Raw genomic sequence first — 21,571 nt, 5'->3', positions numbered from 1 at the left:
TAAAGACACCAAAGACAATATCAAATGTTTTAAAACTTAAATGAATTATTAAAAAAAAGAATAAAATTGACATTTAAAATAAAAAATAAAAAAAGAAAATATATAAAATAGAGAAACTATATATACTTTATCAACCGTTTTTAGACCTACGATATGTAGCAGAGAAACTGACACAGACACGAATACGAAGATATGATCATCTCTATAATGTAGACACTGACATAGACACCGACACAGAGATATGATAATCTCTACAATGTAGGATACAGGGACGCAAATTTATATATTATATAATTATAAATTATATAAATTGACAATAAAGATTTGTGTGCACAAGTATGTTTTATATTTTTTTTAGCAGAAAAATGTTTTTCATGATTGGTTCTAAAGGATTTGTTCCTTATTCTTATAATCATAATAAAAATTTATACAATAGATTTAAGTTTTGAGAAAATTAATATATTTTTCTCTTTTAAAATTGTGTTAGAACCGTGTCAGAATTGTTAGAAATCAAATAAATATTTTTTAAATTGGAGATTTCACTTATACACGTCCTACAAGTGTATGAGTTTCGGTGTTCGATAAGTGCATTCGGCACAAACACGTCATATAAGAAAAATGTCCGAAACTACAAATAAACTATAATCCCATATCAATAAAAAGAATAAGAAAAATACATCAAATTATTTAAATCAAAGAGTTTTTTTTTCTTCTGTAACAGAAAATTTAAAAATTCGTCTAAGAAGTAAAATATAAATCAGTAACAAATTTGGTATTGTAGACTGCAAACAAATTTTCTCAATTCTCTGACCTAATTAAAAAGTCTTATCTATACATAAATACGTATTTTGTGTTTTTAAATAAGTTCTTTAATTAGGGTTTAATTTTTCAGTAAAATTAGATTTGAAAAATTTATGATGAAAAGTAATAGGTAGTTGGAAAAGAAGAATCTAGAGAGATTATATTATTGTTGTATAAAAATGAAAAATTTAAGATAAGAATGGTAAAACAAAAAACATGTGTATGGTGTTTTTTTGTTAGGATCGCATGGTCAGAATTCAGACAGAACAGGACAGAACAGAACAGAACAGAACAGAGGGGATTGGGTGTGTTGGTGTGATTGGTAGGTAAGCTCAGTTCATTCTTCTCAGCATGTCGATGCTGCTGAGGAAGGCTTGGGAAATGGTGTTGTGGAGATCTGATTCATCAACATCAGCATCAGCATCATCATCAACAACAACAACTACAACAAGATTTTCACTGGAAGTGCCACGTTCTGACATGGGTGAATTGGAGCAGCTACCCAGTGACATCTTGATGCAAATTCTGAAGCTTTTGGGTCCAAAAGCGGTTGCAAAATTGAGTGTGGTTTGCAAGAGTTTGAGATCCATTGTCTCTGATAACAGACTTTGGATTTACTTCATTCAGACCCATCAGGCTGAACCTTCTGGGGATTCTGTCTTCTTTGCTGAGACCACCTTGAGTTCTGGCTACCCTCTTCCGTGAGTACTACCGTTGATCTTCCTTCTTCACTTTTTCATGGATTCATTTTTTGTGCCTTGATGGGTGTTGCTAGTCAATTTGCTGGTTTCTGATTGAATTTTTGTTTTTTTATGGGTGGTGCTGGTGAATTGTGTTTGGATGAGTGCTAGTGAATTTGTTGATTGTGATTGAAAAATTGTGGTTTGATGGGTGGTGTAAGTTTTTGCTGTGATGGGTCATGCTCGTGGATTGATTGTTGGGTCTGGCTGGTGAGTTTGATGGATTGTGTGGTGATAGAGATTGGAATTTTAAGTTTTAGTGGTTGTTGGTGTGTTAGAGATTCAAATTTTGTGCTTTGACCGGTCAAATTTTGTCTACTTCATAGAGATTGAAATTTTGTGATTATATGGCTTATGCATGTAATTGGTATTGTATTTTGTGCTCAATTTGATGGGTTGTGCATCTGATTGATGTTCTATGCTTTTATAGATCTTATAGGGGAAAGTGATTGATACTTTGTGATCTTGAATGGTTCAATTTCCCTAAATTACAGAGCTTACGTTGGTCACTGGCCCCAGCTATCATTCAAGCATATTTATGGCCAGAGAGCACAAGTTCCTGGTTCTATTATTATTGATGGTTAGTCTAGCAGTTTTGTACTGTGAGCTTATGTTTCTCTTATTCGTGATGATTATATTTTCTCTTACTTTTCTTTTTGTCCATTAATCTTTCTAGGTGGTTCTGGCTACTGCAAATTTGGCTGGAGCAAATACGAATGCCCATCTGGTCGATCAGCAACATTTTTGGTAATGATTTTGATTATAAATTAGCACTAACTGAAGCTTGCTTGCACATTGTCAGTTTACCTTATTCTCATTTTGATTTTGATCTAGTGGAGCCTTGGAATAGAAGAAAACATGTATGCAGATAGTAAGCATTGTTTTCTCTGTTTTTCAGTTTATTCTGACTTGGCTGCATATTTTCTTTCCTGTTTGATGGGCAGGAGTTTGGCAACATTGAGTCTCCAATGTATACTAGGCTTCGACATTTTTTCGCAACTATTTATAACAGGTATTGGGCCTTTCTGATTCTCCTTTCTTGTTGGGTGAATGGTTAATGATCTTTTAAGTGAATGATTAATTAAAAAGATTATACGATATATCTGCTGCGGAAGTAGGTCAACATTTCTATTGGCAAATAAGGGGTTTCCTAGTACATGCCCAAGTACTTATTACTTCTTGAGTTGTAATTGCTATCTTATTGGTTTCAGCCTTTCTAGTTATTCGAAATCTGCAAACCATTCCCGCTTTCGGTCAGAATTTCTGTGAATATGTTCTTGAATTCATTCGAGACGTGAGCAATGTAAATCCTTATTGGTCTCTCGCATTGCACTTTAGCATATCTATGTACATATTTAGATGAATTGTGCCAGAGCAATCACTCTGTTGAGAGGGCATTATTTTTAATTATTATTTAAATTTTATCACTAGAGAAATATTCATACTTATCGTGAATAAAGGCATAATTGTTTTGTTGAAAATATGAGAGCATTTTCAATGTTGTTCCTCATCCCAAATAGCCTAGATACTTTCTATTGCTAGGTTCAATCTCTTGTAAAATGTAATTGCCAATGGTTATGTTTGTAATACTTATGAATATTGTTGAAATTTGTTCCTTTTTCCTTTATTTCAGTTATTAGTATCATTGCCTTGTTACTGTTTTATCTTTACATTCGATCTAAGATTGCATCATCCCTACAATCAAGGGATTCTTCTCTTATTTGTATTCCTTTCTGATTTATGTAAATAAAGAGAACGAGGATTGTTTTTCCTCAAGGCTTCACCATACCTAATCTTGTACTCCAATTGGTATCAAATATAAATGGATCATTCAATTGAGTGGTGATTCTCACTCAAGCACTTCAGAAAAGCTTTGTTCTAATTTACATATGTCTTATGTTGTGGGCAGGATGCAGGTGAAACCAAATAAACAACCAGTTATTGTTTCAGTACCAATATGTCATTATGAAGGTCAGTTTCATTTTATGATACACTCAAGTGGTTGGCTAAAGAAAAGAAAAAGGAGTACTATAAGAACGTTAACACAATTGTTACAGTAGTTCAGTTTTAAATTCAGGTGTCATTTATTTATTTTCTTTGTTATACATAGTTCTTCGTTGGTTTTTCTGTATCAGAAAAGCCCATAATTTGTGACTTGACCTGACACTATTCACTGTGGTATTCCCTAAAATTGGAACTATTTTGGTTGGAATGTTCTGTTACAGTCCTATCATTTTCAGGCTGGGTAATTGGTCTCCAATCCATAATCTAAGGTATAAACCATCAAGGTGAGGGCACAAACTGTCTCAGAAATGTTTGATCAAGTGCCCCTCTGGCTTGTCACCTGGGGCTTTATCATGTGCCTTAACCGGCACCCTATCATGTGAACGTGTGTAGCTCACCCTGTCATGTGCTTTGTTTGCTACCTTCCCATGTCTCTTAGGATCCTATCTATTGCACTCATCTGTGTTCAGGGGTCAATTCTGACATGCTTTCTATCTATTCATCAAGCTTGACATGTTTGGGCTGTTTCTTGGTGTTTTTTGTGGTGTTAATCTCTGGTTATTCATTTTTTGGGATCCTGTGTGATTTTTGCCAAATGGTAGGCATAGCATCGAGGGGATCTTGTTCTATCTCTCAGAAGCAGTGTTCATTCTATTCTAGACACGAGGCCACACTCTTTGTCTTGGACACAGTCTTGACTTGCTATTTCCACTCCTATAATTTCAACAAATAATACATAGTTTTTCTTCCAATATGATTTTCAGCTCTACAATGTTAATCTATTTCCTCATTCCAGATACTCAATCAGCAAAAGCTTCAAGACAACAGCTTAAAGACGCAATTTACGCCTCCTTGTTTGACATGAATGTTCCTGCTGTTTGTGCTGTCAACCAGGTAATTCATGTTTATGTTTCCTTGTTTGTTTGACATGAATGTTGTTTTACAGTTAATATGTTTTTGCTATCAAGTATATTGAGTCACTTGTAAATTAGGATTTGACTGCCATCTTCTATTATTCGGTTTTTCTGCTGAAGTTGTAAGAAAGTGAGAGCGCAAAGCACTTGATTAAGTGCAGTAGAATTGTTATTCTCTGTCAACTTACGAGCCTAAACCTTGGAGAATAGAACCTTGTTTACAAATATTCAAATCATTATCTATTGAAAGTAATTGTGCATGGTTTTTTACCTAATGAATTTTGTGTTTCTGTTATTTCTCGTTAATTTCATGTGTATTTACTGTCTATGTTGTAAAATGTAGGCCACTCTAGCTCTGTACGCTGCAAAACGAACTTCTGGAATAGTTGTTAATATAGGTTTTCAAGTCATTTCTGTAGTTCCAAGTATGCTCTGTTTCTTTTTCTCTTACCTTTCTGTCTTCATATAATTCTTAATTTATTTATGCCTAACAGCAAATTTTTTTGCGTCAAATTAATTGTTCTTGAAATTCAAATGGCCTTTGGGAAAGACTCATAGTGCTTAAATGTCACCACTTTGTTCTGATACGCAAACAGTATTTTGTATGTTAGAAGCTAATGAACATTTTTCTACTTTTCCTTCTGTTGCAATTGTGACCAGCCTTATCTTTTCACAGTTTTAAATGGTAAAGTAATGCGCAAGGTGGGTGTGGAAGTTGTGGGGCTGGGAGCACTGAAACTTACCGGATTTCTCAGGGAGAAGATGCAATTGAACAACTTAACTTTTCAATCTTTGTACACTGTTCGCACACTGAAAGAGGTACTGATATTCATCTTTGTGCTCTGAAATATTTACAGAGTGGAGATTTACTCTGATGTAAATCAGGTCAAATGTGGTACCACAGTACATCTAAGAGGACAGTATAGGACCCTCCATTACTTATGAAATACAATCTACTTATATACATTTACTTCTATTTATTTTCTTCTAGCTTTATCGAATTGGATTAGATTTTTGGAATTCAAAATATTTGACATTTTTATAAGCTAGCTCATTGTATTGATAAAGATATGATATTCTAGTCATCTCTCTTTTTTTTCTCTCCTACAATACAACATGTATGTTCTTTAAAACTGCCCTACAAATCTTGATTCCTGGTATTAGCTGACCAATATTTAACTATTTTGCCAGCTTTTAGAAAAATAGTTATTAAGTAGTTAAAACATTAGAAGAGAGGCTCTAAGAACCTGGTCGTTGAAGAGAAGACGGGCCTCTGATCTCCTTCAGCTAGAGGAAGATTTTTCTATCTGATGATAATGGGAAAAGATTGGGTTTAACTTTACCTTGTTGGATAGAAATTGATTCTTTTAATTGTTGTTAGAATTTGCTGAAATCAATCATCATCTTCATGGAAACTTTTCCCTGTATAAGCACAAGGAAAAGGAGAGTCTTTCTGGTCTCTAACGGCTTTAATTCTAGAGGCAGATTTGTAAAAATCACACAATAAGTTATTCCTATAATTGTGAATATCCTTATTAAATTAGGAAACAAATCAAAATATAAAAGAAGAATAAATCCTAAGAGATCATCAGAGATACTCCAAAATATTCTGAGATAATATCTTCAGATATTTCTTATGTCTTATATTTCTAAATTCTAGCAAGAATCAACCTAGAGAACACATTAAATAATAAATGACACCTAAGTAAAGGAGTAAAGTTTGGTAGATCTGTGTATTTCCATGCTTCAAGTCTAAAGGATTCTTGCATGAAGGGGAAACTCAGAAATATAATAGAAAAACGTTCGTGTGTCTTCACCCAATACCTTAAATTTTTGAAATAGCCAGTTCATAACATAGCCTTGTAATGTGGTGGGGTCGGTCAGCTACTTGAACTAAGACTGGAGATGGAAAACACTTAGTTGTTGTGGTTCAATAATTGCACTACAAGAAAATCATTAAATATAAATCAAATTTAGAGACAAAAAATAATTAGTCACTATATTAACTAAATTAGATACTAATTTAGAGACTAAAAAATTATTCATATCTAAAGTGGTTTATATTATTATCAAAAATTTATAAAATGGTTTCTAAATTGGTATCTAAATTAGCTACCCAGGTTTAGCTATTAATATTTTAGATTCTAAAAGACTAATTTAGAATATAAAGTAGTAAGTAGTTAAAATCTTGATAGCTAATGGTTAGATGCCAATTTAGAAACTATTTTATAAGTTTTTATTAATAATAAAAACTAGTTTAGATACCAATGATTTTTTGAAGTTTATAAAATGATCTCTAATTTAGTCAAATAGTAACTAATTATTTTGGTCTCTAGAACTAGTTTCTATTTAATGATTTTCTTGTAGTGTTGGAATAGAATCTTGTACATTACTTAGTAAATAAGACATGTTAATCTTTACTAGAAGTGACCGACCAGTCCTATTGTGGACATGATTCATCTGAGACCAACATTGTTATGTTTCAAAGATAACTATATTCCTTAAACACGTGATCAGATGTTCGACCCTCAAGTTCATGTGTGTGGAATAATATTCATCGAGAAAAGTCAGTCCTTTAAATGTAATCTCAGTATCTTGAAGGATTGTTTCTTGATTCTCAGCTGGGAGATGACCTGGGATTACTGTTTGAACAAATCCCTCGTTATATGTTTGTAATTGCCTTTATATGTTTTTATCTCTTTTACTTTTTTCCCTTTTGCACTGAAGTTTGGTGGGAATGACTGGTATTGTAGATACCTTTTACTTCTCACAGAACTTGTTTGGTAATTTGTTATTTTCATGGCGACAGAAGCTATGCTATGTTGCACATGATTATGAAGCTGAGCTATCAAAAGATACAAAAGCATCATATGAAGCTGCAGGAGAAGGATGGTTTACCCTCTCAAAAGAGAGGTTTCAGACACCAGAGATCTTATTCCAGCCTCATTTTGCTGGAGTGTGAGTTTTTAAATTTATTGCCATACTGCTATGACAGATTAATCATGCATATTTGCTTCAATCATAGAAATACTCTACCATGATTATGACCATTCATAAAGTAGCATGTGATAGGATTGCTTGCAAAAGTGCATTTAACTTGAAAATAAATAAAATTCATTTTTCTTTTTTCACTCCAACCCCAACAAACTTAGGGTTCCCATTGGCATGTTTGGGCTAATTTGTCAATAATAATAATAGTTAAACTATGCTTTTTTAATAGGTAGACTCAAAAACACAAGAAACGAGGAGGATGTTTTGTTAAAATGAAAATGATTGGCATAACTTTATAAAGATATCTCTTCTTATGAACTGACTTCACCTATTTGTTATATTTTCCCAACTTTGAATCAAATTTCAATAATTAATGGCTTGTTTAATTGAGCAAAAAAACTTATTTTGTAGGTTGATGTTACCAATTTTTCATCTTTAAAGCACGCACTAAATTGCATCTTCTACCAGCTTTTACCGGATAAAATTGAAATCATGTTTTTAGGTGAAGTTAAACTCCATTCTGTTTACTTCCATGCTTGAACTGTGCATTTCATAAAGGGTTATCCATGGTAAGATATCCTCGACATAAGAAAGTTTATGTAATTTGAGAAAAAGGAAAAAAGTGAAGGTAACATAGAAGATATTCAAGGGAATGAGTGGGAGGAGAAATATAATATTCTTATCTTTTGTCAGGCTAGTAATTGTGCAACTCAGAAATCTTTGTCTAAAGTTTGAGGGGGGACCAGTTGGCAATGTGTATCAAACTTGGAAGATTTTGTAACCAATCGATATGCAAATCTAATTACACTGCATTATGTCATGGGACATAATATGTCACTACAAGAAAATCATTAAATAGAAACTAATTTTAGAAAAAAATAATAATTAGTTGTTATATTGACTAAATTAGATACTATTTTAGAGACTAAAAAAATTATTAGTTTCTATTATTGATAAATAGTTTCTAAATTGGTATCTAATTAGTTACCAAGATTTTTGCTACCAAATTTAGAATCTAAATAACTGGTAGTTAAAATCTTGATAGTTAATTAGATACCAATTTAGAAAGTGTTTATCAATAATAGAAACTAATTTAAAAACCAATGACTTTTTTAGTCTCTGAAATAATATCTAATTTAGTTAATATAACAACTAATTAATTTTAGTCTCTAAAATTGGTTTCTATTTAATGATTTTCTAGTAGTGTGTGTTACAACTTAGAATATCGACTCTTTCTTTTTGTTAGTTTGTTTTATATATTCCCTGAAGCTTATGTTGCATTCACTTGTTGGTTTAGGCAAGCCATGGGTCTGCACCAAGCAATAGCACTTTGTGTGGAACATTGCCATTCTGCAGATTTACCAGGTGACAACGATTGGTACAAGACTATAGTTTTATCAGGGGGAACTGCATGCCTACCTGGTTTGGCAGGTAAACTTTTGAGACAATTTATGTCTTTGCATAAAGATGAAATGAAACTAAACACCTCTATTGGGCCATGTCATTGTTCTGACTATGCTACTTTTGGAACCATTCTGGCACAGAAAGGGTAGAGAAGGAACTCCATGCCTTACTTCCTCCCTACATGTTCAAAGGAATTAGAGTCATTCCTCCTCCATATGGTGCTGATACACCATGGTTTGGAGCTAAGATTATTAGCAATGTGAGTTATCTACCACCTCTGATAAACAACAGATTTAGTTTACTCTGATCAATGTGATGAACAGACTCTGATTCAAGGGTAACTGTCTTTGAATTGTATACAGTTGAGCACCTTTCCTGGTCATTGGTGTGTCACAAAAAAGCAGTTCCGTCAGAAGCCTAGACTCAGCCTCATATGGTGATTATTTTGATATATAATTTATTTTACCAATTGAGCCTCCTTATCCTAAGAGGCAAGAACAGAAGATGAGAATTATAGCAACTCTCTAGCATGTACAAATACTAAGCCTGTTAAGAATAATGTAATAAGGTTGAAGAAGTCTACACTGCAAGTGTCAAGAAACTGTTGTAGTTGAAGAGCAAAAGCACCACATGAGAGGTTTGGTGTAATTTGAAAAATGCTTTAAGATTGGAATGTAAATGTATTTCTGGTTCTCCCTTTAACTTTTATTGTTGAATTGAGATGTACCCTTTAAGAATCATATGAACTTCTAAGATGAATTGCTCCTCAAATTGTAATTACGGCTTGAAAGTGATTCTGTTTTAGTTTGTGTTGCATTTACTGTTAGGATTTACTGTTAGGACTAGTGTACCGTGGATGTTTCGTAATCGATGAAATATTTGTCTTAATTAATGTAGCAAAATTAGATTTAGGTTTACTCATTTTTCGTGAAGGGAATGCGTGTGCTAATAAGTTGGGTTAATTTATGATTTAATTATAGAGAATTATTTCATTGGTATAATATGTTTCTTTCTAGTCTGTTTTTAGAATTATTTATGAATAGATATAGTCTACCTATCTACCGTTAACATATGGGTTTTGATCTAATTTTTCCATATTTTTTTGGATTTTCTTTCTTTTAACTTGAGGTGTCTGCATAACTCCTAACTAAGATGTCAAGTTGCATAATAATGTCGAACATGAAAACTTTATAAAAAAAATTATAATTTTTCACTTGAGTTTGATTTTTTGTTGTTCTGCAATCATGACAACTTTTTTAAGCAGTGAAAACATTCTATGTCTGCAATGGTTTTCCAACTGAACCATGGCCACGTCCACAAAAAGTAAGGTAATTTAATAGAAACTATTAAACATGCAGTTCTTCATTATTATAATCTTTAATACATCTTTTATGCAGTGAAATGGAAAACAGATGGTTAACTGGTTGATGAAGATGGAAAATCATCACTTTTCAAAATTTACTAGTTTTAATTCAATTTATATTGGTTTTAAAATTTAATGGTAAAATTTAGATAACTTATTTTGTAAGAAAGATTTTATAAGCTCTACTTTATTTACTGGTTTATTTTCAAGATAGAAATATATTATGTCAGATTAGTCCAATGAATAAAAATGACCTTATATTAATAAATTGTTATAGTAGTTATATAATATATAAAATAATATTAAAAAAATTTGATACCATAATTTATAACAATAAAGCTAAAATAAAAAGGATAATTTTATAAGTTCTTAACAATTAAATTATATATAAAAGTTCAAATAAAATATATTATAATATTTAAGTTGAATTTCTGTGATTTAAAACAATTATTTTTTTTAATAATAAGTTCGCATGTAAAAAATAATAATAACAATTATTTTAGGTTTACTTTTTTTTTTATAAGAAAAAAACTAATGTTGTATTAAATATTTTTCTTCAGTTCATAACTACAATTCACACAAATGCTACAGTTATTTTCATAATTGTCTCAGTTAGTGCAATAAGTAAATTGAAACAACGATTTAGATTATGGAACAATATGATGGAAGTTCGTTTATATATATATATATATATATATATATATATATATATATATATATATATAATAAGTTTGTTAAATATTTTCAGTGATCATCTTAATAATCATATTGAAGTTATTTGTTTACTAAATCATACTTAAAGTTATTTGTGATTAAATCAAATTATATTTATATAATTTCACTACCTATTACACAATCAATAATTGAATTATAATTTATAACCTTGTTTAAGTCATTTTTTGACAAAATAGAAGAATAACAAAAAGAAAACTCAAATAATTTCATATTAAATAAATATTAATTAAAAAGAAAATCAATATAATGTCAATTTTTAGCTAAATAAATAAAGATATTAAAAACTTTAAGTCAATACAAATTTTATATGCATATTCAATCTAAAAATGGTCTTTTTTGTATAAAACATAATTCAATTAAAAGTTATTAAACATTGAATAAGAACAATGTTTTGTTAATATGGTCATTTGTAAATTTTGGTCTAATCATTTCATATTTTTTTTTATATTTTTTATATATTTTTTAATAACATTTTTTTGGTGTACAATTAAAGACAACAAGTCATATGCTTGTTTTTCTATAGATCTTTGTGCAATAAGTTACATGAATGAAGCATTTCATCCAAACAAAAGCAAAGCATATGATTCAGCAGCAAGAAGATAGTTTCACTTGGCACAACTAATTTTTTTCAATACATAAATTGGTTAATATGATCCTCAAACTACAGGCACATGGCCATTTTTTGGCTCAAAAAGTAATTCACACACAACATACAAAAAATGGCAATGCATCAATATAGTGCAAGAAAAAGAATGAAAGTTGGTATACAACTATATATATCAGAATAACAAAATTAAGAAGCAGGTTGTGAGCATGAGCAACAGAGATGGACAGTGTACAACTTGATTTGAAGTGTCATCTTCAGATGCTGATGGTGACAATGCAGGACATTCAAGACCAAGCTTCCCTTCACGACACTCATTGGAAAAGAGACCAGGAGGGTATTTTCCATAGAGATTGATGTAACTAAACATGGTTGTTGCACACTCATTTGTTAGATCATTTATAACATCTGCATAAGGGCAAGCAAACTCTTTAAATGAATTACAACATTCTTTGGGAGGGTAATGGGGCCCTTTGCACTTGCTTGTGATTATTGTGTAGTTTAGAAACTCAAAGTTCACAGAACAACCTGTAAAAGCAAGGTGAAAAACAGTATCATCAGAATACTATTTGGAGGGTTTGAAACCACATATTTTCAATTCATATCCCCACACCTCAACCAACTGAAATGAAATGTCTTAAAGAGTCAAAATTTGTATGTAGGTCTTAAGTGTTCAAGCGATTGGTATGCAGCAGCTAGTTGTAACAAACCACTCAACCTCTTACAAACAAACCAACACACAAGTTGTAACAGAGGTGATGGAAGATGTAGTTGGTTGGTACATGAGTCACTTGCTCTGAACTTTTGATGAAGTTGATATAACCTACCACTTCTCTATTTTGCAGATACATACAAAAACCAGTTCGGATATTATGCAGTAAGGCATGTTGCATAGCAAAAATCATATGAAACATAGAAGACAATTTACATTGCATTAATCTAGTAGCCTTTCTTTGTTTATCAGTTACAAAATGAATGTACCTAGTTTCTTTTAATCTCAAAATAAAATGATACAAACAGAAAATCCATAATAATAAAGACAACATAAGGAGACCACCATAAATATATCAAATAGAAAGATTTGATAATGTCAAACAATTAGAAGTCAACATAGATATGACTTTTAAGACAATTATGGTAAAAATTACCAAATTTAACATGGATGATAATGTAAACTACAAACACTATTTTCCCTTGAAACTTTCACCATATAACTTTCATAATAAGGCCTTTGATCCCAGATGGGACTACCTTGTATCCCTACAAGTTTGGATCAGCTATGCAACTAATTCTTTAGGTCAATCATATTTCATATCTCCTAGCCCCTCCCAAAGAACTTGTTATATACCAACCAAACTTGAATGTTACAAAGTATACAAACAAAAAGATAATTTTTGTTTGTATTTATAGAGAACAAAAAAGTGAATGAACTTAAAATAGAGGCTAAATCAGTTCACAAGACAAACAAGAACATAATATTATGCATTTTAGTTTTTCTATTCCTTTTTCTAAAAGCTCAATAAGGGTAGATCCAAAAGCATAAGCATAGAACAAGAAACGAAACCAAAATAGAAAATGCCAAACCTTTTTTCGCCTGAAGGAGGTTCCGACCAGTAAGTGCTTGAGAATCGAAAACGTGGTCTGCAAAGAACAAGAAAAACCCCAAATGTCAACTAACACAGAAACTTGTCAGAAAACGTTACAGTTCTCCAAAACAGAGAAAAAAATCAACACCAACAACAAAATCCTGCTTAAAGTAAGAACCTTTACCAGAAAGGAAAGTGGGTGTGAGAGAAGAAACAGAGAGGACCCAGAAGAGGAGGAGAAACGAGGAAGAAACCCAGAAGCGTTGGTGGGGAGAAAACACCATGACTGGTTCAAAACTGAGAGAAAAAAGGGTAGATCCGATGGTAGAAACAGAAGAAGAGGTTGTTCTTGTGGTAGCTGTTGTTGATCTTGATTTGTTCTGAGACAAGAGTAATGTATCTGATTTGAGTAACGGGTAAAGAGAAGATTTTAACGCAAAGAGAAGCAAAGAAAGAAGATGAAAATTGGGTAGAATTAGAGAAGAAGATTGAACTAAGAAATCTTGGTTTGGTTTGGTATGTGTGAGTGTAAAATGATAAAGAAATGAGAGAGAAAACGAGTGACAGCACAAATACGCGCAAACATGTTCTTATGAGCTGTCTTTTTTCCACACAACAAAACTGAGGAACAACATAAATATTATTTTTTGTTTTAATTAATAAAGTTAGTTCATATTATTGTGTTAATCTTATTTTTAAATTGTATGTAAAAAATATCATTAATAATAAAATCTTTGAGAGAATGTTTCAATGATTAAGACGAGTATTGTTTATGAATTATTTTTTAACTCTAATGTAATTTTTATGTTAATAAAAAAAGTTAGGTAATATCTCTTAATATTAGTTAATAAAATTTTAACCTATGTTTATGTTATTATTAGTTTATGAGTTAATAAAAATCCATTCGATCTAATTTTAAGTAAACTTAATTTATGTTAATTAAGTGCTTAAAAAGTTGGATGATGTGGAAGTAATTGAAGAATTATTCCATGAAATTCATGTGATATCAATTAATAAACATTTATATATACTTGAGAAATTTTCCTTTAAAGCTACAAATAAATAACAAGAGAGCTTCAACCTACTTAAATAAACTACTTAAATTATTCTAGTTGTTGCTTCTCATTTAAAAATCTTACTAATTTAAAAATCTTACTAGTGTATGATTTTTTATACTCAAATTTTCATCTTAAAATTATTAAAATGAAACAATTTACAAAAATTGATAAATTGTATCACATTCACAACGTTGTATAAAGAATGTCTTGTTAAACATCACTTCAAATTAAACTAGAAATTAAGAATAGATAGAAAGCAACTTTGGTTGCAAAATTATGAATGAAAAAGACAACTTCTGCAAAATTAATCAACAGAAATAGTGTGTGGTGTGATAGTGACAACTTTTGTTGATTAATTTTTGTCGTTGAATAATTTTGCATTGAATTTGTGCTTGTCTAATACTATTTTCATAATGAAATTACTAGAAGACGAATTTAAAAAAAAAATTATAACAATGGGTAAGTTGTGTTTGGAATTTACAATTTGTATTGAAAAAATCATATATACAAAATTAATTTTAACTTTAATTTTTGAAATCACACAAAAGTTGACAAAAATGATCTTGATTTCTTTTTCTTACACATAAGTCATGACGACTACAACTTAATTAATTTTTTTCTAATATGTTAAAGTCGTGTATGAAGAAAATGATTTTCACTTTTTTTAAACTAAATTTATTTTCTAACTCAAGTCGTTCATAGTAAACACAATTTCAGTTAATTTTTTTAAAATAAAATTCAATTAAATCACGATTTCAGTCCAAAAAAATTGGAAACCTTAATTTTAGAAGAAAAAAAATAAACAAAATCGTCTTTGTCATGTATGAAAAAATTGAAAGCATGTTTCGTAAACACGTTCCTCAATTTCTTCCTGCACCTCCATATCTTCTGACAAACATGAAAATACATTTTTATCCTTCTTGTGCCACCCCCATAGAATAACTTCCGGATTATGTAATCCGAAAACGCATTTGAAAAAAGACTTCCGGATTACATAATCCAGAAGTTAAAAAAGACTTCCGGATTATGTAATCCAGAAAGTAATCATGCATATGAAAAAAGACTTCCAGATTATATAATCCGGAAGTTAATTACAAATTTGAAAAATGACTTCCAGATTATGTAATCTAGAATATTACAGAGGGGCATTTTTGGAAATACGAAAATCTATGAAGGTGAGAGAAGAAGGTATGGAGGTGCAGGAAGAAGCAGCCTCCTCAATATAAAGTCATGGATCTCATACACAACTTATCTATTGTTGTATTTTTTTTTCTAAATCTACCCATTCTCATAATTTCTTTTAGAAATTACACCAAATTGGTAAAAAAAACTTTTAATATAAGTTTATATTATTGATAAATTAGAATTTATTGTAAATATGACTCATAATAATGGTATCAGATTATTTACACATTTAGAACATAATGTTTACTCTAACTTCCAAAATTTCTCACACGATATCATTGTAATTTTAAATGTTTGTTATTTATAAACGATAATACATTAGCTACACTCTTTAATTAATATTAAATTCCTTATTCATTAATTTCTTTAGGTGTTTAAGGCTTTTATACAAAAGCAAGTGAGATATAAAGAAGATATTTCAAATGGGTTGACTAAACTTTCTGCAGTATAAACTTTTCCATTTTCTTTCTATTCTCTCAAAAGTGTCTAAAACTTAAGAGAATATCCATGCATAATTACACTTTTATATCTATTTACCACCAAAAATTACAAAGAAGATTTGAAAGGAAATCTATATTATATATATTATTATAATTATACTTATAAAAAGAAAGTGTTTTGTGTACCATCCTGGTTCCTGGTGTTTCTATGTATGGTCTACTGAAACTTATTAGCCTTGAAATGTTGGTCCAATCTAGGTGTGAGCTTGCACTATGTCTTCTCTTTCTCTTTGATGGAAATGTTTTTGGTTATGCCAAGGACCTCTGTTGCTGAACTTTTAGATGATTCAATTTCAACAGAATGGCCTTCTTTGCTGCAAGAATAATCCTTGTTAAAAGGGGTTCTGAAAATATTCTGTGTTACTGTAATTTATGATGCCATGTTTCAGTTATGTTTCAATTGACAATTGCTAGCTCAGTAATCCAAAGAAGTAGAAATCTCTATTAAATAGAAACTAATTTTAAAGACTAAAATAGTTACTATTTGAGATCATTTTATAAACTAAAATAACTGATGATATCTAAAGTAGTTTCTATTATTAATAAAAATTTATAAAATGGTTTCTAAATTGGTGGTATCTAACCATTAGCTACCAAGGTTTTAGCTACTTACTACTTTATATCCTAAATTAGTCTCTATTAATCTTTCAGAGACTAATTTAGGATCTAAAATATTAGTCGCTAAAACTTAGGTAGCTAATTTAGATACAAATTTATAAATTTTTATTAATAATAGAAATCACTTTAGATATGAATATTTTTTTAGTCTCTAAATTAGTATCTAATTTAGTTAATATAGTGACTAATTATTTTTTTCTTTAAATTTGGTTACTATTTAATGATTTTCTTGCAGTTCATGTTCATTCAGATAACATAGTTCATTAGTGTCAACTTACTCTGCACTTTGTTTTCTTCAAGTTCTCCAGCAATTCAGCAATCTCAAGCTGCTTAATCACTGTAGCATGTAGTACCTGCAGTAAAAGCACAAAGTTTAACCACCATCCTATAAGAACAGCACAATCAAAAGTTCTATATATGACTGGGAAATATAGATCAATACCCTCTTGGTCTTTTCAAGGTCAAACTCAACAGATTTTATCCTATCCATGGAATCCATAAGCATTTTCTCCTTCTCCTGAGGCATACCATCAGGTTTGTTGTTAAGTTCCTCAAAGATTTTTTCTATTCTCTGAAGACGTTGAATACACGGAAGAGTATATTCTCTTTCAGAAGCTGCTTCAACAGGTGCTGAATGGTAATTAATGTTATGTTCCATGGTAATCGATGGGTGAACATTGTTCTGTGTTCTCCAAAATTCGAATGTTAAATGACGGAGGAGTGTAACTAGTTTTTCAGTGAAATATGTCAGTATTCTTGCCACATATAAGGCATTTATTTTCTCTACTTTTTCCTTAACAATGCTGAACCAACTGCTGCCAGAAGTACCTGAAAAAAAACGAGTTCATTGCATAAGGACACTTCTGAAATAATTGCCAAGTAAATCAGTTCTAACAAGGTATATCTGCAACTTGGGTTCTAAACAGCATATAAATATAATTTTTTTGAACAATCTCATGACAATACCTCCTGAATCTGTTCTACAAGCAACATTCCCTACATAACTAGTTTGCATTGGCTGCTCTCGATTACGGCGAAAATGATCGCTTTCAATCACTTTCTCCGCTGCTAGAGAACTATCATCACAACTGTAGTAGCCATTGAGATCTGGTGCTTTAACCTACAGAAGATATGGCGTTAGGTATGACAAAAGTTCAAGACAAAACTACAAATATGATGCATATAGGTAAAGACAACAATGAGGAATCTCAGATAAATGATTCAAAGGTTCCAAACTGTACTTCTTCGCAAACTGGGGCTAAATAAGGATAAGGACAGCTCCTGTATCTGTTGGGAGAGGAGTACTCATTCATATCAGACCCCGATTCGGCTGTTGATGTATCACTGCATCGTTCCTGAGAGACGAGAAAAAACATTTAGAAGTCAAATATCTAAAGTAAACACTTGCGAAGTCCCGACGTCTAAATGCCAAGAAGACCAAGACTTGCCTTCAATGGGTGGTGCATTTGAAAGAAGTCAAATTTTTGTTGCCCGTCGGGTACTTTGATGATTTGCCTCACAAATTTTGTCTCCTCATTATTTACCAGCTAAAGATCAGAATATCCAACATTAGTTAAACATGTGTATTAGTTTGTTGGATAAGGCAATTCCAAGTTGTATATACTTTCAAAATCTGGCACATGTAAATACTAAGAAACAAGATATACAAAGAAATATTACCTTCATGATGTCAGGATCATTCCATGGGCCCTTGTTAGACCGAAGACATCCACCTTCTGAAGCACATGTACAACAACCACCCAGAAAGTCTGGCAACTGACTGTATAGATTCATTTACAAAATCCAAATTAATCAATGAATTGCATAGAAATGCAGTATGGTGAAGACATGGATGTATACCTAGAGTCAATGACTTCCAGTAGTTTATACAAAGACTTAGGTTCAACAATCTGGAAATTTGGGAAATGAATGTAAAGTCAGTGGCACCACAGAAATAGATCTTATGAAATATGAGTTGAAGCTAAAAGGTTGAATTATTCACCTGTATCTTAGCAACAGTTTTGGAATCAAGAAACTTCTGTGCAGCAGGCCAAAGCATCTTCTTAAACCCAGAACCAGCATTGACGATATACATTTGATGCAATGTCTGTAGATATACACTATGAAGTTTTATAAAAAAAAATGGAGGGACATAAAGAAGTTAATTTGGGAAAGGATGGGACAAAAACCTCAGGATAGTAATTGCTATCTATATTTGCCATAGCAGACAAGAGACTAGCTGCAGTCCGTGAGAAATTTTTCATCCCCTGCATCACACATATCAAATGCCAGATAAAATTTTAGCAGAAAAGCTTTTCAAGAACTTAAACTAAGGAAACTCCTGTCCAAAAATTGAGAAGCACCCAATCAGGGCAACTCCCTCAGTAAATACAACGGACTTTAAATATTTTAGGAAGACATCGTATTCGAAAAATGCATAAAGGATAAGTATGTAAATAATCTACAACCAAAAGACATAAAATAATTGTGTAATGCAACATACCAGGCCCTGTACATCCAATATCGTTGTTGTTGAAGAAATCCGTCTCTTTGCTGCAATGGAACATGCTGGAAATTTCTCATGAAGAGCCCTCTCAAACTCCTGGACATGATATTTCAAATATCGATCTATTGTGGTGATGCGCATTAGGCGGCTCGGATGTGCTTTCCCAAGTCTCTCAATGTAAACTGGCCTACCTTCCCTGTCAATCCCGTGGTACCCTTGAGGATAATACTGCAATACTTCTTCCAGCTCTCCAAATTCAAAATCCTTTAAATATCATTATCACATTCACATCAAAGTCAGATAGAGTGTGTATGAAGTATCTTCTACAGTAGATTTATGCTGATGCAAGCAAATAACTCTGTTCTATCAAGGACCAACTCTCCTAAAAGCTTAAAGTCAATGAATATGAATGGTTAAATATCTAGCATGTCCCCTCACATGGACTACTTGTGCTTGATGCATGGACAGAATTGGGTTAGTAGCACAAATCAGGCTCTTGAGCACATCATCATAGAGACTCTAACATTGTCAAAGCCCAGCTCTCCTAAAAGCTTAAGCTATAGGGTGGAAGGCTGGAAGCCCACCACTGGTTTTATTTATATCTAGCATGCCTCACTTGAAGTGAAGAAAATTCAAATTTGGCCTTGCAAAGTTATGTGGGAGGAAGGTTCATGGATGGTTTTATGTCTAACTTGTTCAAACTACAGAACAAACAGTTTCAATTCATAATCTACATAATCAGATACTTCAAGTAATTGATTATGTGCTTATATACACTGAGAACTATGCAGTCTAATGCAGATTATATATCTTTCATGGCTGTGACAAATTATCATTACCTCAAGGATAGTATCAGTTCCATATTCCTTTCGCCACGCAAGCATTTCTTCCCACATCTGAACTGTCTTCTCAATGTTGAACTCCCTAGCTTTAAGAAACCTAACAAGAAGCAGAGAGCACCATAGCAAGAGTGAGCCAAAAGACAACATCAGATATTTGTATGTGAACCTCTGGAATTGATCATATACCTTAACAATGTATGGTAGTCATCATGCCTAGGAGGCAAAGATCCCCTTTCAACAAGTTTTTGGCGCAATTCATGAACAGCAGTCTCCTCCCCAGCATCTCTTACATCCTCAATGGACACAGAGGGAACCCTGTAATCAATTTTCCTTTTCCCTCTTTTCTTAAGAGAATGAGTGAATCTGGAGGAAGCACTCATGGCCTTCTTTTTCAAGGTCCCAATTCTCGACCACCGTCTCTCATCTTCCGAGTTCTCAACATCAGACCTCCTCTCTCTACTCTCCTCATGACTACATTGTCCTTCAAACCCTTCAACACCACATTCCATCAACAACCAGTGAAACAAAAACATCATCAGCAATTCAATCCACTCACACACACTCAAACACCAATCAATCATCACAACATACACAGAAAACAGAGCAGAAAATACCTGATATAGACATCTCAGTACCACACAAAACCAATCACAGTTGATTGAATCAGCGAATCAAGTTCACGCCAAACTCCTTCATATCACAAATTACTGCTCCAAAAACACACCAAACCAAAAATTATACAAAAAAAAGAAAAAATCAATAAAAGGAAATGCATCAAAACACAGAATTACTACCTAATTGTATTTCACTGAATAGTAAGGTGCAAAAACTCATAAAATTAAAATTCAAAATCAAATGTAAAATGCAGATTCATGAGACTAAATCAGATGAAATCAAACAATCTAGCTGTTTCATTCTCAACCAAAATCAAAAGCACAAAAACCATTAAAGACAAAAAGAACAAAACAAAACTCAGAATCCCAGAAGGCCTTTTCGCAGAGAGAGAATTGCCCAAGATTGCAGTGTGTGCTAAGAAGTTGAGAAAGAAGAAAGATTACATTTTTATTTTGTTATTTATTTATATTTAAATTAAGAGGTGGTTCTTAATGAAGTGAGAGATGTGAAGTTGGTGATGAAAGGGGTTATACACATGAACCAACACAAATAATTAATGCCATGGAACTTCACCCTAAAATAAACTCTTTTTTTATATCAATTCAATTTCACATCAATAAATATTATCATTATTTCATTATGAACTTAATTTGAAAAATTAAAATAGAAAATTAGTGTAAATATATGAGAAGATAGAAAGATAAGTGAGGCATATGCATAATTCATACCTTTTAGGGTTTGAGAATGGAGAGAGAAGAAGAAGAGAATGGTGTGGAATGTAGATTCTTCTTCTTCTTTCTACTATCCTTCTCTTTTTCTTTTTATTTTCTTTTTTTATTTTTCTCTCTTTTTGCTTTTCAATAATTCAGGCATCATTTTATTAGTAAAAAACTTGCTAAAATTAAATTAATGGTAAAAAATGTAATTAAGTAATTAAAATTGTTAATTTCTAGTTTAGAAATTAATTTGATAGCACCACTTTAATTTTTTTAGGACAAACTACTTTAATCTTAAACTATGAACAAATTTAGATTTAATTTATACATACCATTGGTTGAAAATAATTACACCACAATTTATTTGTTTTATTATTTTTTTATTAATA

At 31.6% G+C, this 21,571-nt stretch overlaps 3 protein-coding genes across 8 annotated transcripts; 1 reads left to right on the top strand and 2 right to left on the bottom strand.

Annotated features, from left to right (window-relative positions):
• The first annotated feature begins 1,094 nt into the window (after positions 1 to 1,094).
• On the top strand, positions 1,095 to 9,658 carry ARP8 (actin-related protein 8). 4 transcript variants are annotated; one of them, XR_016521205.1, is made up of 13 exons: positions 1,095 to 1,502; positions 2,036 to 2,121; positions 2,218 to 2,288; positions 2,486 to 2,553; positions 3,451 to 3,512; positions 4,342 to 4,439; positions 4,803 to 4,884; positions 5,136 to 5,278; positions 7,269 to 7,417; positions 7,862 to 7,952; positions 8,748 to 8,881; positions 8,995 to 9,113; positions 9,217 to 9,658. XR_016521205.1 is itself a non-coding variant. In XM_068642640.2 (12 exons), the coding sequence occupies exons 1-12, from the start codon at positions 1,153 to 1,155 to the stop codon at positions 9,292 to 9,294; spliced, it is 1,440 nt and encodes a 479-aa protein (XP_068498741.2). In that variant the 5' UTR covers positions 1,095 to 1,152; the 3' UTR covers positions 9,295 to 9,658. The 4 variants fall into 4 exon arrangements, 1 of the variants encoding a protein (XP_068498741.2); XR_016521207.1 differs by lacking the exon at positions 4,803 to 4,884; XM_068642640.2 differs by lacking the exon at positions 7,862 to 7,952.
• Positions 9,659 to 11,561: 1,903 nt separating this feature from the next.
• Positions 11,562 to 13,749, bottom strand: LLG1 (LORELEI-LIKE-GPI-ANCHORED PROTEIN 1). Its single transcript, XM_068642667.1, has 3 exons — positions 13,327 to 13,749; positions 13,141 to 13,197; positions 11,562 to 12,084 (listed from the first exon to the last, which is right to left on the bottom strand). Exons 1-3 carry the CDS (start codon positions 13,424 to 13,426, stop codon positions 11,732 to 11,734), a joined length of 510 nt encoding a protein of 169 aa, XP_068498768.1. The 5' UTR covers positions 13,427 to 13,749; the 3' UTR covers positions 11,562 to 11,731.
• Positions 13,750 to 15,812: 2,063 nt separating this feature from the next.
• LOC137834600 (Sec14p-like phosphatidylinositol transfer family protein) lies at positions 15,813 to 21,273 on the bottom strand. 3 transcript variants are annotated; one of them, XM_068642662.2, is made up of 15 exons: positions 21,195 to 21,273; positions 20,466 to 20,558; positions 20,038 to 20,341; positions 19,849 to 19,948; positions 19,007 to 19,273; positions 18,693 to 18,770; positions 18,506 to 18,610; positions 18,364 to 18,413; positions 18,184 to 18,283; positions 17,952 to 18,050; positions 17,745 to 17,858; positions 17,470 to 17,623; positions 16,946 to 17,331; positions 16,782 to 16,856; positions 15,813 to 16,199 (listed from the first exon to the last, which is right to left on the bottom strand). In XM_068642662.2, the coding sequence occupies exons 2-15, from the start codon at positions 20,476 to 20,478 to the stop codon at positions 16,179 to 16,181; spliced, it is 1,866 nt and encodes a 621-aa protein (XP_068498763.1). In that variant the 5' UTR covers positions 20,479 to 20,558; positions 21,195 to 21,273; the 3' UTR covers positions 15,813 to 16,178. The 3 variants fall into 3 exon arrangements, with proteins under 3 accessions (XP_068498763.1, XP_068498762.1, XP_068498764.1); XM_068642661.2 differs by lacking the exon at positions 21,195 to 21,273 and adding an exon at positions 20,824 to 21,160; XM_068642663.2 differs by lacking the exon at positions 21,195 to 21,273 and adding an exon at positions 20,910 to 21,074.
• Positions 21,274 to 21,571: the final 298 nt, after the last annotated feature.

This window comes from Phaseolus vulgaris, chromosome 5 (genome assembly GCF_051622355.1).
Source record: "Phaseolus vulgaris cultivar YP4 chromosome 5, ASM5162235v1, whole genome shotgun sequence".
Lineage (NCBI taxonomy): Eukaryota > Viridiplantae > Streptophyta > Magnoliopsida > Fabales > Fabaceae > Phaseolus > Phaseolus vulgaris.
The sequence above is the reverse complement of the archived record's forward strand: the minus strand, read 5'-3'. Positions and strand labels throughout refer to the sequence as shown.